General features: G+C 36.5%; 1 protein-coding gene across 1 annotated transcript in view; it reads left to right on the top strand.

The window, feature by feature from the left end:
• DOCK10 (dedicator of cytokinesis 10) overlaps nt 1-13,646 on the top strand; it is a 223,034-nt gene that overhangs the window by 122,736 nt on the left and 86,652 nt on the right. The window contains exons 4-5 of the mRNA XM_054585607.1: nt 7,418-7,500; nt 13,539-13,611. Of these exons, the coding sequence (XP_054441582.1) occupies nt 7,418-7,500; nt 13,539-13,611 (156 nt within the window). The remainder of the gene's footprint in view (nt 1-7,417; nt 7,501-13,538; nt 13,612-13,646) is intronic.

The following is a 13,646-nucleotide window of genomic DNA, read 5'->3' on the forward strand; positions in this document are numbered from 1 at the left end:
AGGCACTTCGAGAATGAGCCCCCACATAACATTGGAACTCTTCAGGCAGAATACGTTGTGCATTCCAAAGTTAAAAATAGTTCACTAGGCCGTTAAATGGTACATAAAAATATTGCTTAATCTATTAAGAAGCAAAATTGTGTAAACGTTAAAAAGAACAGTACAATCAGATGAAGCAATCAGATGAGTATAATATTGAAAATGAAATTGTCCTCGTCTTCCTCTTCCGCCATTTGTGCCCAGGCAAATGACATTCAACTAATTCAAGGGAAAATTATATGTAGTCAAGGTAGAATCTGCATCATGTTGAGGAGTAAAAAAAGGTATTAAACAATTTGAGTCCTAGAGATAGCAAAAAAGAAATTATGGGGACAGAGGGATTGGCCATGATTTTAAATGTATTTTGTGCTGCCCATTTTTGTTGAAAGAAAGATATCTAATTAGAATGAGATACATCTTGACTCAAAAAAAAAAAAAAACAACGAAGTATCATTTCTTACTTCTACAATTAAAATGTCGTGTCCTTTTTGTTTAATTTTGGATGGCATATTATGTGCATTGATAAATCCTCTTTTAACCAAAATGCCTTTGTAATTTATCCAAAAAAATTTGAATCTAATATGTAAAATAATGTGCATTCAAACTTTCCCCAAAATAAGAATCTTTCTCAAAAAGTGATTCTGGATTTTTTGCATGTATAAATAAATTAAGTCAAAATGAATGCTCTTTTCTGATTCTGAATCATTGGGAAGCAAAAGAATGATGCTAATGTATTCATTAACTTAACCAGAGTGCAGTAAGTGTGGTTTTCCTCACTGCAGAACTAGCAACTTTCATATGACCCCAGGGCCACACGCACAAATTCAGTCACTGGGGAAAATGCAACTAAAAATCTCTCCAAAATTTAAAAAAATAATTATAGTCTTATCTTAATAAAATTAGTGAGAATAAAAAGATTTTGACTTTTGAAGAATGGAGCTCTTTCTTAATTCACTGATTAGGGTCTTACTGGAGGCTAAAGGACTTTTCGTTTTGTGTGTACTTCTTCAAAGTAAATTTGTAAGTAAAGTCATTTATATTTTGTGACTTCAAGAATGTAATGGAAAATGTTATTGGCATTTGTTATTCTCTATTTGACCTCATCATTCATTTACACATATATACACACATATGCATGTAAGTATATGTATATATAACATATATGTGTATATATGTATATAAAATGATTTTATTTCTGTTACAGCCAGAACAAAATGAATCACCAGATTTTCTTTACACTGAATGTGCAACATGAAAGATAATAAACATACAAAATTTGGTTAAGGTAAATGCAAATGCATTACATTCAGAAGCGTTAGGATAAAATATACAGGAAAACACCGAGGAAGACAAAATGGTTTTGTGTTTCACATTAACAACCCTGAAGAAATTTATTTTCTAGTCACCAAAATCCCTGAAATAATAAGCCTCCTTTCTAAATATGCAAGACTGTTCCAATTCTAAATCGACTTCCTCTTCTCCACAATAAAAGTGATCCTGTAATGTTTGGTGGTAAGTGAATGAAAACACAGAAATATGAGGCAGAGACTCTGGAGAGCAAGAATAATAAAGACCCCATTTTAAGTTTGAACCTGATATTTCAATTGCACTGAATTACAACCCAGATTTTATGCCTTACATGAAAAGAATGATTAGATCATAACATTACCAAGGTTTTTAGTACCATCCGTTATTCACATCCTGACAAATTACTCATGAAATCTAGCTGGGAAATTAGAGTGTATGGTCCCAGGTCAGACCCAGGCATGATTTATGTAAGTCTAACTTTACAGTTTGTTCAACTGCCTCAATACAACCCATTCTGAAGTAACAAACCAAATGTTTTGATTCATTTTCAATTTAGAATCCACAAAGAAGACAAGTTGGGCAACTCTATAATTCAAAGTAACAAAATAGTTTTAAAAATGATTTTTTTCTTATAGTTGGCATTTGATATGACATGCCATTTTGTATTGAATGTGCATTATTTATACACATACTAACGCTATCTAATACTAAGTTATATTTTTAAAAATCAAACCCAAATCCATGAAATAACATTGTAGCATGATTTCCAAAACTGAGTCATATCTATATTTATATCATTTCATCCAAACCCATTATTTTTACTTCTCTTCCAAGAGTATAGTGTAAATTTTTAAAAATCGTTTTATTTTTATATTATAGAAATTAATTTTAAATGAATACATAATATAATCCAATGAAAGAAAAAAATTTCAGTGCTTTTCTCCTTTTTCTCTAAAATATCAGCGTATTGAGTGCCCATGTGCCCTGGTTTGCAGGAATACACTCATATTGTACCTGTTGGCCTGGTTACTAGCCTTTCCTTTCAATTTGAAGTGTCTCAATGTGGATGATAAATCATCCAGCAACCCTTTCGATACACAATTTGCCTAAATTCATCCAATTTCATAATGGTACATTTTCAACAGTCGTACAATAGCCACAATTACTCCTGAATTTTGTAAAGAATAGCACAAATATGAAAATTGCCACAATCATTTTACAAATGCAGAATTAATCCCTGTGGCGACAAAGCGCCAAAAGGAACACCTTTTGTGGTTGCACAAATCTTTCTGGCAAGAAAGTAGCCATGTAATTAAATAAACCTGTAGAGCTAGAAAGAAAAACAATTTTGCATCTAAAAAGCCATTTATTACCTACTTATTACTATGCAGCCAGAATCTAATAATCAGACCTTTTCAGAGATGGACAAATTACATTGCCAAACCCAGATTGCTCTCTGAGGTAGGTAACATGATTTGAATCGATTCTGATTATTCTCTAAAAGGAGGGAGAAAAATGAAATATTTTCTTTACAGTATTCTACTGGTCTTTATACTTGCCCAATCTTTTCTAAAATAGTTAGATTTTTAGAGGTTCTACAGTGTCTTATTTAGTAATTCCTAAAGAAAATGGGATATAGAAGGTTCATTCACTCAACAAATATACATTGAATATCCACTATATATAAATGCCATGCTAGAGTTACATTCCCTGCTTTTCTGAAAAGTTGTGTCTACCTAAGAGAAAGCTGGAGGGTGAGGTTGGTTCCTTGAGTTCACTGTAGGAAGCAGGGACCCTAATACTTTCAGTTCACAGGCAAACAGCCTGGAAAGGGCCAAGGGACTTCTCCTCTACAGATTCTGAGTCAGGAGATTCATGGGGGACCCTGGAACCTACATTTTAATGAACAACCTCAAAAAATTCATGAACACAACAGAGGTTAGGGAACGCTATCCTAATGGCATACAGGCCTTGAACCATGTTGACTGGGCTCAGCTTTCTCGTGCTGACACGAATCACAGGCAGAGCTGGCCAGTGTAAAGGCTGAACAAGCAAACATTATAAATAAATAAAACGTGAAGTGGGCCATTACTACTTGGAAAAATTAACTAGCTCAGCATACTTCACCTTTGAAGTAGCCTGTTGGAGACTCCATTTTAAAAGGTAAAAAGGAGTTGGTATTTTGAAAAAAGGAGTTGGTATTTTGATTGATAGTAAGAGGAAACTAGAGCTGTTGCATTGTGGTAACAAGCAGAATTGTGGCCTGTGACTTTGAATTTGCAACAGGTCATTGCAGCTTAGTTTTTGGACAAAGAGGAGTTGTAGTCATAATTATAATAGTTCTTAATGATCTTCTTAGAGTGCTGTGTGGGCTGGAACAAAGAATAGAGAATAATTTTCCATGCATAACATTTCCAAAATGCCATAACTATGTAAGAGAAACATTTATGTTTTTGTAAAATGCACTGGCTTTCTCAGAATCAGAGAAATCACAGATTTAGAAGGATTCTTAAGGGTCATCTAGTCTAACCCAAATTCTCATCTACCCACCACCAGATACATGAAATATAGCACATAAATTCATAAAGGATTTGACTAAAACAGGACTCTTTGATAATCAAAGCTAGTATATCTTTTCAGAATTATGCTTTTATAATTGAAGAAAAACAAGTTATTATCAACCATTGTGAATGTGAATTACAGATTGAGTCACACTATGGTAAAACTGATTTTTTTTAAAGCAAGTATTTGTTAAGTACTTATGCTCTGCTAAGTGCTTTTTATGAATTATTTGATCCTATTAAAATTGGTATTATTTAAACAGAAAAACAAATTTAGAGATATCAAGTTACTTAGTTGAGATCACATAGCTAATTTATAGCCAAAATTCAAAAACAAATTTGTGTAATTCCAAGACAGAAACAGAAATGCCATAAAAACATCTGAAATGATGGTCTGGATGTGCTAAAAATAAAAAATAAAAAAAGTCTGCAATCATCATACAACTACTAAATAAGCCAAATGGACTTTTAGAGTCAGACAAATCCATTTGAAATCTTCTATCACATGTAGCATCTTGGGCAAAGATCTGTGACTCTCTTTGCCTTTGTGACCTATAAAATGGGAATAATAAAATCTCACTGAGTGCTCATTAAGATTATATGTAAAACACCTCGTAGTCCAGTATCTGACAAGTACTTGCCACTCCAAAACAAAATAGGTAGTTCTTTAATATGGTACACTAATGTAAGAAAGTACCACATACCACATTCATGTTTGGTCATTGGAATTCAGGATTAGCACATCTCAGGTTCACTCAGTTAAGCCTGTAGCGTGTTGTGGATATCGTGGGTAATACACACAAGTATGTACGTTTATCATGGTGATACACAGGTACTATCCACAGCAAGAAAAGACAATGAGTAAGTCAATGCAATGCATCTTTGTTTCATTTAAACCTCCAGATCAGAAAATGCAGAAATAGGTATTACAGGGCAGAAATTTCTAAACCATTCCAATATTCTAAATGTTCAATAGCTACTATATCTGAGATCCAAATAAATAAATTGATTTGACCAAAACCATGTCAGAAGTGAGTACTAATTCTAGAACAAGAATCTAGCTCCTGGCTCAACAAGGTAGCTTCCATTTGCATTTTGCTTATAAAGAGTAAATATAGTTTTGGCAACTTTTTAATCAAGGATTTTTGAAATACTTTAAGAATTCTATCCTAAGGAAATAATCCAAAATAGGTGGGACTTGGGGGAGCACTCGAGGACCATATGCATGAAGAAACACTCTAAAGTATTTTTTTCGACCATGGACAAATTTCAAGTAGCCATGATAACCACTCATTCTGTTCTCTTCTTTGAGTCTTTGTTCAAGTGGCAAATGCAATACTCTGACCATTCTATTTAAATTAACCTTCTCTCCCCAGCTCAATGCCTCCCAACTCTGCTTCATTTTTCATGGCACCATTTGCTAACATATTGCACAATTTACTCATTTTTTGGTATTTATTAATATTAACCATCTCTTCACAAAGGCATAAATTTCAAGCAGGAATACATTTTAGTCTCTTGTTCACTGATGGAGTCTCATCACTTAGAACAACCCCAGGCACACAGGAAATGCTTAATAATGTTTTTTCAGTGAATTAACAAATGAATGATCTCCAAAACTAGGAGACTGGGTTAGTAAATTAGGGTATGGTGTTTTATTCTACTTTAAAGTGGTCATAATATAGAAAGCACCTGTAAAATCTCTAGAATATGCCAGTTAACTATTTAAATTAAAACATATACTTAGAGGGGAACAAGGTAACACTATGTACCAGGGGGGAAAAAAAGATTGAAGGGAATGCAAAAAGGGAGTGGGCTTATGCTTTTTGTTTTCTATTTTTAAATGTATTTGGTTTCATTAGAGAACTGCAGCAAGGCATGGGGAAAGGAAAGGAAGTGAGAGAAGGTGAGAGAGAATTATAATCACGAACGTTCCGTCCACAAGGCTTGGAATGCTGGGGGCCTACATGCTCCTCGCCTGACGCCCTCGCATCTTTGTATAAAACGAAGATGGAACTTTTTAGCCAAGGAGCACATCAGGGCTCAGTCTTCCTCTTATTTCCAGAAACATGTAATCTGCAGAATCAGCTCAGGATTTGGCAAAGTTAAGAAATTTAGTATTAGCTGAATATTTAGTCTTGTTCACGTTCCTTCCACCGTCATTACAGATCTTCCGAATTTCCCTTTTCATGTTATCCACGTCTGTTGGTCTTCTTGCTGTTTTGTTTTTCAGCTCTTCTCCTGCAGTCTCTGCCGTCATCCTCCTACTCTTGTCTTTGTCCCAGCCGCATGTATTGTTTTGCCCTCAGTCCCTGGTTTGTGTGTGGGTGTTTCCCTGAACAAATACAGCTATGGCTCTGAGAAAGTTCCAGGCCAGAGAACAGCTCAGGCCTCCTAGTCCTGCTCCCCTCTCCTTGCCTTTTCTGTGCTTCTTGAGCCAGGTGTCTGCACCCTGTGTTTCCCATTAGCCTTTCTACACCAGCCCTGGGCCATTCCCTGCCACTTTCTCTTTCTGCAAAGGCAGTGCCAGGGCTCTCTGCTCTACAGCCCTTCTGCACCTTGAGCGATCACTGCCACAAAGAAATCCTGCCTGTCCCCTTCTTGGTCACAAAGACAATCACAGATCTTTATTCTTCACATTTGTGTTAAGTTTGTTGCTCCTTATACTTCCACTAATACTAACAGCTGTTTAATCCCAAGAATCATGTAATTTTGGAATCAAGAGGAATCTTAAAAACCATCTAGTGAAATTCCTATTGCCAACCCACAGGTAACCATGATACACAATACATGATACTTAGCATAGTCCTTACGGTGCTAAGTGTATCGTAGGTGTTTGAGAAATATCTGCCATCAGTAAATGTTGTAAAAACATACGCTATGGTCCACTGTAAGATAATTATTTTGTGCTGTTAACCTGTATTCTTTACAGAAAATTTTTTGTCCTCTCTTTTTCACATAATTTTATAAAATCCATGAACAATGATGGAGAAGGCTGGGCCTTTTGTGGTAGTCAGGGAAATGGAAAAATGGTGTCTGTTTTCTTTATATCAAGCAAGCTTGATCAAAGAGAAAAAGGAAATTTACTGATGCAAAAACAAGAAAAAATGATGATGAAAGTATTACATATAACTAATAACATCTTTCACTACTAAAAACTATTAAATAATGGAAGGGGTTGCCAAGGAAAGCTGAGAAATGATGGCACTTGAGGTTAACAACATGCCCTTGGTATGATTCAGGGAGTGATTAAATTAGGCCTCTCTTGATGGAGCAAAATAGAATAAATATGTTAAATATTTCATCCTCCAAGAGTCTGGGAAAGGTTAGATTTTCATTGCACTGGAAAATGTGAAATGATTATAATGAGCAAGCCCCTCCCCTACCTTAACATCGCTAACGTTGCTACTTTAACATGACCTCAGAGATTATGAGAACTGTATTCATGGTGCCTTTGCCAGCTGAATTTTTAAATGGTAATTGTTTATTGTTGTTTTTCTTTTTTTAAGGCTTGTAAATTTTATAGTTCCCAGTGGTATGTGGTAAACTACAAATATGAACAATATTCTGGAGACATTCGACAGTTACCTCGGTAAGAACCTATTATGGGTATAGCTTGGGTTTTCCAATATATAAAATACGTCTTTGTTTGAGTTCTGCCGTTGTTAATGAACATATGTATGTTAATTTAGTATCAAGGAGAATTTTACAAAATTTAAAAATAAGAGTCACAATACAGTATTTTATTGCACACTGTAATGTGTACATAGTGACAAAATTGGGGCCGAGATATAAGTATATTCTTATTTAATTGTTGAACAGAGTTCTAAAGTACCCTTATATCACACTTTTGTGAGCTGTCTTCTCAATAGCAGATGCAGAGGATTAGAAAAGTTTAGTCTGGATCAAAATTTTTTTTCTGACAATATTCTGTATAGAGTGTTCAGATTTGCCATTGGTTCCATGTATCTCCATGCTGGGATCACTAAAATAAACAACCTCCACAGAATTGATATGTGCTTAAGAAAAGCACATATTATCCGACTACAAGGATTCAAATAATCCAGAAAAAAAATCAAAAAATGCGTTTTAATTAACACTTTCCTCAGGTGAAATAGTGAGATGATACACATTGCACTTAACTTTTTAACAGACACATTGTCCAGATTCAGGCACCACTTCCTCTGCGCCCCACCCCAAACCATCTTTTCCAGACTCAGACCCTTGGAAGTGCTGCTCTGAGCTTCCGAATGCAGAATTGGAAGGAAGGGTTATGGAATGCCTCTGAGAAGGTGGCATTTGAGCTCAGATCTGAAGTAACAATTGCTACCAGCACTATGATCTTTGGAATAGGCTCCAAAAGGGAACAGCATGGACAGAGGTCCTGAGGTGGGAACCGGCATAGTCACCTGAGCAGACTGACAATCAGGGAGGCTAGAGCTCAGGGCAGGAAAGAGAGCAGATGAAATGAAACTACGGAAACCGAGGCAAGAGACCTGTGGGCCCTGGGAAGGAACTTGGAGTTTACTCTCCTTGCACAGAAGCCTGTGGAACTTATAACCAGGAGTGTGACAGGGCATGGTTCACTACTTTGCAAGATTACTTAGCCTACTCCATAGAAAAAGGGGATTGCCGGGGTGAGAAGGGACGGGGGAGGGGAGAGAGAGCAAGAGAGAAGGCCATGTCTTTTAGAGTCACATCCTTATGAAGAGCCAGTGTTCTCCAAAACAGCAGACCTTTTTCAAACAATGAACATTAACTTTTACCAAATCTCTGAACATGCCATTAGGTTAGGTCACTCTTAACAGAGTCTTCCGTGACTTCATGTTGGGAAGGTACCATCTCACACTAGGCTTTCATGAGCAGTTGCTGTACTCGGAATGTCTGGGTGTTAGCACACTTTTTATAGGTGCGATTGTAAAGCAAATTTTTCACATCAAGACTTCCTCTTTCTCAAAATAGTTCAGAGAAGTGGTTACAACTTGGAAGCTGTGTCCAAGCAGTTGGAACACTGCATATGAAGTAAGAGTGTAGAAAGCAGTATTTAGCTGGCCTTTCACATAAAAGCCTCCCACTCTATGTAGGTCTATTGAAATTCCTATTGGCTTCATCCCAAACACTGTTTTTCTTTTCTTATATTCATGATGCCATAAAGACAGCTGTCAGAGGGGAAGAAGCTGGGGGATGGGTGGAAAAGGGCAAGGGATTAAGCAAAGGAAAAAAAAAACCTCATGGACACAGACAACAATACGGTGATTACCAGAGGGAAAGCGGAGTGGGGGAAGGTAAAGGAGGTATAAATGGAGGTGGAAGGAGACTTGACTTAGGGTGGTAAATACACAATACAATATATAAGTGATTTTTAACCAGTATGCTGCAAGAATTTTTAAAGCATGCAATACCTGACTCTTTAGTCAAGGGCATTGACCTCTTTTTTCTTAGGTGGTCAAATGACAAAGATGACACCAGTGTGAATCAGAATTATACCTATTTGTTGTCAGATTGACAAAAATATGTTTTTGGTGTGCTGCAGAATTTAATAAGTAGTGTATGTGTGCCAAGAGATGAAAAAGGTTGAAATTTGCTGCACTATACAGATAATGTACTATAGAATTGTACACTCGAAACCTATACAATTTTATTAATCAATGTCATCCTAATAAATTCAATAAAAATAAAAAGGAAAAAGGAAAATATATAAAAGATTTGTAGCATTTTTCTTTTATTAAAACAGTAATGAAAGCATCTCTAGTATGTACAGGGTCTTGTTGATTGGAATTGTCATAGAACATAAGCAAAATATTCTCATGAGAAGAAATGCAATAGTAACCAAAATGTTGTTGAGAGGTTTTCCTGTTTTAACTAAAGGAAGTGGAAGTTGATACCAAGAAGGGGAAGATTAAGACCACCACAAAATAAGAAACTAATGAACTATATATATAGCTCATTAGACTATAGAAACTAGGCTACTGTCTTGCACAATACACAAAAATTAACTCAGAATATATTAAAGCCTTGAATGTAAGACCTGAAACCATAAAACTCCTAGAAGAAAACATAGGCCATGTTTTTTCTCTGTATTTGACACCAAAAACAAAGGCAAAAAAGCAAAAATAAACAAGTAGGACTGTGTCAGACTAAAAAGTTTCTGCACAACAAAGAAAACTATCAACAAAATGAGGAAGTAATCTATTAAATGGAAAAAATATTTGTAAATCATATATCTGATGAGGGGTTAACAGCCAAAATATACAAAGAACTCATGCAAATCAACAGAAAAATAAAACTCAACAACAAGCAATCTAATTAAAAACTAGACAGAAACTCTAAATAGACATTTCTCCAAAGAACACATACAGATGGCCAACAGGTACACAAAACGATGCTCAACATCACTAATCAATAGGAAAAGTAAAATAAAACCACAATGACCTATCAACTTTTTGATGATGTTAGAATGGCTATCATCGAAAAGACAAGAAATAACAAGTGTTGGTAAGGATGTGGAGAAAATGGAACCTTCTTATACTGTTGGTAGGAATGTCAATTGGTGCGGTGACTATGGAAACAAGTATGGCAGTTCCTCAAAAAATTAAAAATAGAACTACCATATCATACAGAATTTTCACTTCTGGGTATTTATCCAAAAAAAATGAAAACACCAGTTCCAAAAGGTATATACATCCTGTGTTCACTGCAGCAATATTTATAATAGTCAGGATATAAAAACAATCTAACTATTGATGGGTGAATGGAATACTGTTCCTTTATGAAAAAGAAAGAAGGAAAGAAAAAGAGTAAAATCTTACCATTTGCGACAAGATGGCTCTCAAGGACATTATGCTATGCGAAATAAGTCCGAGGAAGACAAATACCCTATGGTCTCACTTATATGTAGAAATTAAAAACAAACAAAAACAAGCTCATATATACAGAGGACATACTAATGATTCTCAGAGACAGGAGGTAAGGGAAAGGCAAAATGAGCAAAGAGGATTAAAAGGCACAAACTTCCAGTTATAAAATAAGTGTCATGGGGATGTACTGTACAGCATGGTTGACTGTAGCTGATAATACAGTATCGCATGTCTGAAAGTTACTAAGAGAGTAGACCTTAAAAATCCTCATCGAAAGAGAAAAATAATCACAACAAAATGTGTGGTGACAGATGTTAACTAGATTACTGTGAAGACCATTTTGTACTATATACAAATTTAGAATCATTATGCTGTATACCTGAAACTGATATATTATCTATCAATTATACCTCCACTTAGAAAATATATATGAAACAAAAAATATGTATGATGCCACTGATTTCATTAATCCATGGGGTAAAATACAAAGATATGACATATTTAAATGTTTTACTACAGCTGGTTTGATATAAAGAAGAAAATTTTATATATTTTGTGACTGAAGATTAAATAAAATGTAGCCAGTATGAGTGGGTTGAATTAGAACAGAATTTGTTTTAAATAAAAGGACATTTTTCAGGTGTCGACAGTGAGCCAGGGTGTGCTAGGTGCCGTAGGATAACATCTCCTTTAACACATATAATCCCACAAGGTAGGAACTGTTATCCTTGTTGTGTAAAGGGAACCCAGGCCCTGAGAGGGTCAGTAACTTCCCCCTGACCTCCCAACTGTAATTGATGGGGCACTCAAGCATCCCCATGCCCCTTATATGGGTGATGGAAGTAATTTGTGTGTAGAAATGAGACTGCCTAGAAATCACAACTAACGTTGGGTTCGAACACCAGAGATTAAGGTCCCTACCAAGCCCTTTATTTCAGGGCCCCGAGGACTCAGAGACCACACAGTGCTGCTGGGGGGAGAATGTTAAAGTCAGTAACAGAGGTGCTTATGTTGCAATTGTCTGTGAAAGAATGAACAGTCATTGCTCAGTGGCCCCGCAGATGTGAAACTGAGTGGTGATAAGGGCAACTTGAAGGCAAGGAAGTTGTGCCATGTGGGTCAGTGGGGTTAGTGCTGACTGGGAAATAAGAGTCCTCTCCAGTGCCCATGGCTCAGTGATGGTCTACACACTGTCCACCGTCTTGAGCCTTTTCTTACATGACTGACCTCACCTCCTGTCACCCTCCCTCCCTGACTGTGCTCCAGCTGCCAGCCTTCTGTTCCTGGACACTCCAACCTGGTCCCTCCCCAAGAGCATAACTGTTGCCATTCGCTGTGCCCAGAATGATCTTCCCTCAAATCATCACATGGCTAGCGTCTTCTGACTCTCTAGATGGCCATCTGTGACCACCTTTTCTAAATCTGGCCTTTGCCATCCCAACCCGGATCACTCTTTGCTCCTCCCCTCTTTAATTTTCTTCACAACCATTTTCACCCAGGGAAATTATCTTGTTTATTTATGGTTAGTTATTTACTCTCTACATCCTTATAATGTAAGCATCTTCAGTTTTTTGGGGATTCATTTTCTGGTACATGGCTGGTATTAATGCCGGTCTTCAGTGTAGCAGGTACTATCTGGGCACTCGATCATTTAGTGTCAAAAGGAATGACCTCCAAGAATTAAGACAGTTCTCAACTTGCATTGAATTTGATCAAGCAAACTCAGAGTCAAGAAAAGCCAGCAATGAAAAGGCATGGCCACATTCACTCACCACCCCCCAACTCTATGAAATAATCTAAATTTCATAGACACTCACTGGTCTGCGCTTCTTTTATGAATATAAGATCAGCAAGAACATGGTGAGGGACTAACGGAGTTGGCCAAGTGTTGCTCTCTGGAATACCTTCAACATAGGGGACTGTTTGCAATGGGAACACTGATTGTGATGGCAATAGTGAATGTGCCACTGGGCTTTTTGATCTCGATAGTCAGATTCTGAGATTGCTTCTACACATTATACATCATCTTTAAAAAGAATTTGCCATGCAAATTCTACATGTGAAAATTTCTAGCTAGATATCAAGGAAGGCATGATATGGAATTGTCCAGCTGCCGTTCAACTGTGGGGTATGAGACAGAATCAAGCCTAGGAAAGTTTATTTGCCTTATTTACTATTTACAGAGACAGGTGTATGCTCTTGCTCCTCTGTGCTGGTCAGTGATGTTATAACATAGAGACATTTCTGAGCTACCATGGAAATGCACAAAGTAAACACAATTGCCAATGAGTTACATTGATGCAGCCTTTTGGGGAGACCATGTCAAGAAAGCAGCGCAGCCTAGTGGCCAGAGCACAGGCTTGTTTTTGGAACTGGGTTCTTTAAATGACCTCTCTGTGCTCTTGGGCATGTCATATAAAGGTGAAACAGTAAGTTAATGAAAACATCACTACTTCATGTTCTACTTCAGCATGTGGAAGAAGGGAAATATAAACCACCAAGCCTAAAAATTGTCCTGCTCACCTTCATCTCATTCAGTGTGTAAATCTGAATAAATAATAACCCCACGGATTAAAATAGAGATTGATTTCCTAGAATAAGATGTCACAGTGCAAGGGAAGGGCAATACCTCCAAAGCAAATAAGACCTTCGCAAGATTACGTTATTTTATGAAAAAAAACACAATAGTTGTTACCCAGGGCACAGCTGCAAATGAAAACCATGTCTCAAATGACAACTCAGAACCTCTTTCTTTTGTTTGTTTTAATATCAGAACAGAATACAAACCAGAGAAACTTCCTTCACATTCCTTTGAGGTTGACCATGAAGACGCTGATAAGGATGAAGTAAGTAAACTATTGAAAGTGAAATGTTTAAAACA

Source organism: Pteronotus mesoamericanus, unplaced genomic scaffold (genome assembly GCF_021234165.1).
Source record: "Pteronotus mesoamericanus isolate MK-2021 breed Mesoamerican mustached bat unplaced genomic scaffold, CSHL_Meso_final contig_90, whole genome shotgun sequence".
In the NCBI taxonomy this organism is placed as follows: Eukaryota; Metazoa; Chordata; class Mammalia; order Chiroptera; family Mormoopidae; genus Pteronotus; species Pteronotus mesoamericanus.